Here is a 724-nt window from a genome sequence, read left to right on the forward strand (position 1 = left end):
TTCTGTCGGTGCAGCAGCAGCTGCTGTTTCTTTTTGGTGATGATGTCTATGGCTGCGTCTGTGTCTGTGCTGCTGCTGCAGCAGCATCTGCTGCTGCTGCTGCTGCTGCTGCTGCTGCTGCTGCTGCTGCTGCTGCTTCTGCTTCTGTAGTGTTTGCTGCTGCAGCATCAGCTTTCTGTGCTTTTCCTGCATCTTTTGTGTTTCTAGCAGAGCCTTCCCCGTTCGCAGCAGCTGCTGCAGCTGCGGGTCTCGCGCATGCGTTGCTGCTAGCTGCTGCTGCTGCTGCAGCACAGCAGCAGCAGGCAGCAGCTTGCCCACGTCTCCATAGCAAGACAAACCGAGGCCCCCCAGGCTCCCACCGCATGCAGCACAGCGGGGGGCCCCCGGCAGCGGTACCCACAGCATCTCAGCCCCAACGGGAGCGTACAGTTGCTGCCACTCTTCTATACTTTCTTCTTCCTGTGTCTCCTGCTGCTGCTGCTGCTGCTGCTGCTGCTGCTGTTGCTGCTGCTGCTGCTGTTGGTGCTGCTGCTGCTGCTGCTGCTGGTCGTCCTGGAATACCGGCATTCGCGCCCAGTAGTCTGCTGCTTTGCTGCAGAATCTATCCACCCAGGAGACATCTGCTGCTGCTGCTGCTGCTGCTGCTGCTGCTGTTGCTGCTGCTGTTTCCTTGCTGCTGAGCAGCTGAGGAGACACGGCTGCTGCTCCTAGACCAGTGGCACTG

At 59.7% G+C, this 724-nt stretch overlaps 1 protein-coding gene across 1 annotated transcript in view; it reads right to left on the minus strand.

Annotated features, from left to right (window-relative positions):
• EMH_0014290 (uncharacterized protein) overlaps positions 1 to 724 on the minus strand; it is a gene marked incomplete at both ends in the record, with an annotated part of 6,520 nt that overhangs the window by 2,111 nt on the left and 3,685 nt on the right. Inside the window, one exon of the mRNA XM_013500053.1 lies at positions 1 to 722. Within this exon, the coding sequence (XP_013355507.1) occupies positions 1 to 722 (722 nt within the window). The remainder of the gene's footprint in view (positions 723 to 724) is intronic.

The sequence above is a fragment of the Eimeria mitis genome, genomic scaffold, assembly GCF_000499745.2.
Source record: "Eimeria mitis Houghton genomic scaffold, Emh_scaff497, whole genome shotgun sequence".
NCBI classification, from domain to species: Eukaryota; Apicomplexa; class Conoidasida; order Eucoccidiorida; family Eimeriidae; genus Eimeria; species Eimeria mitis.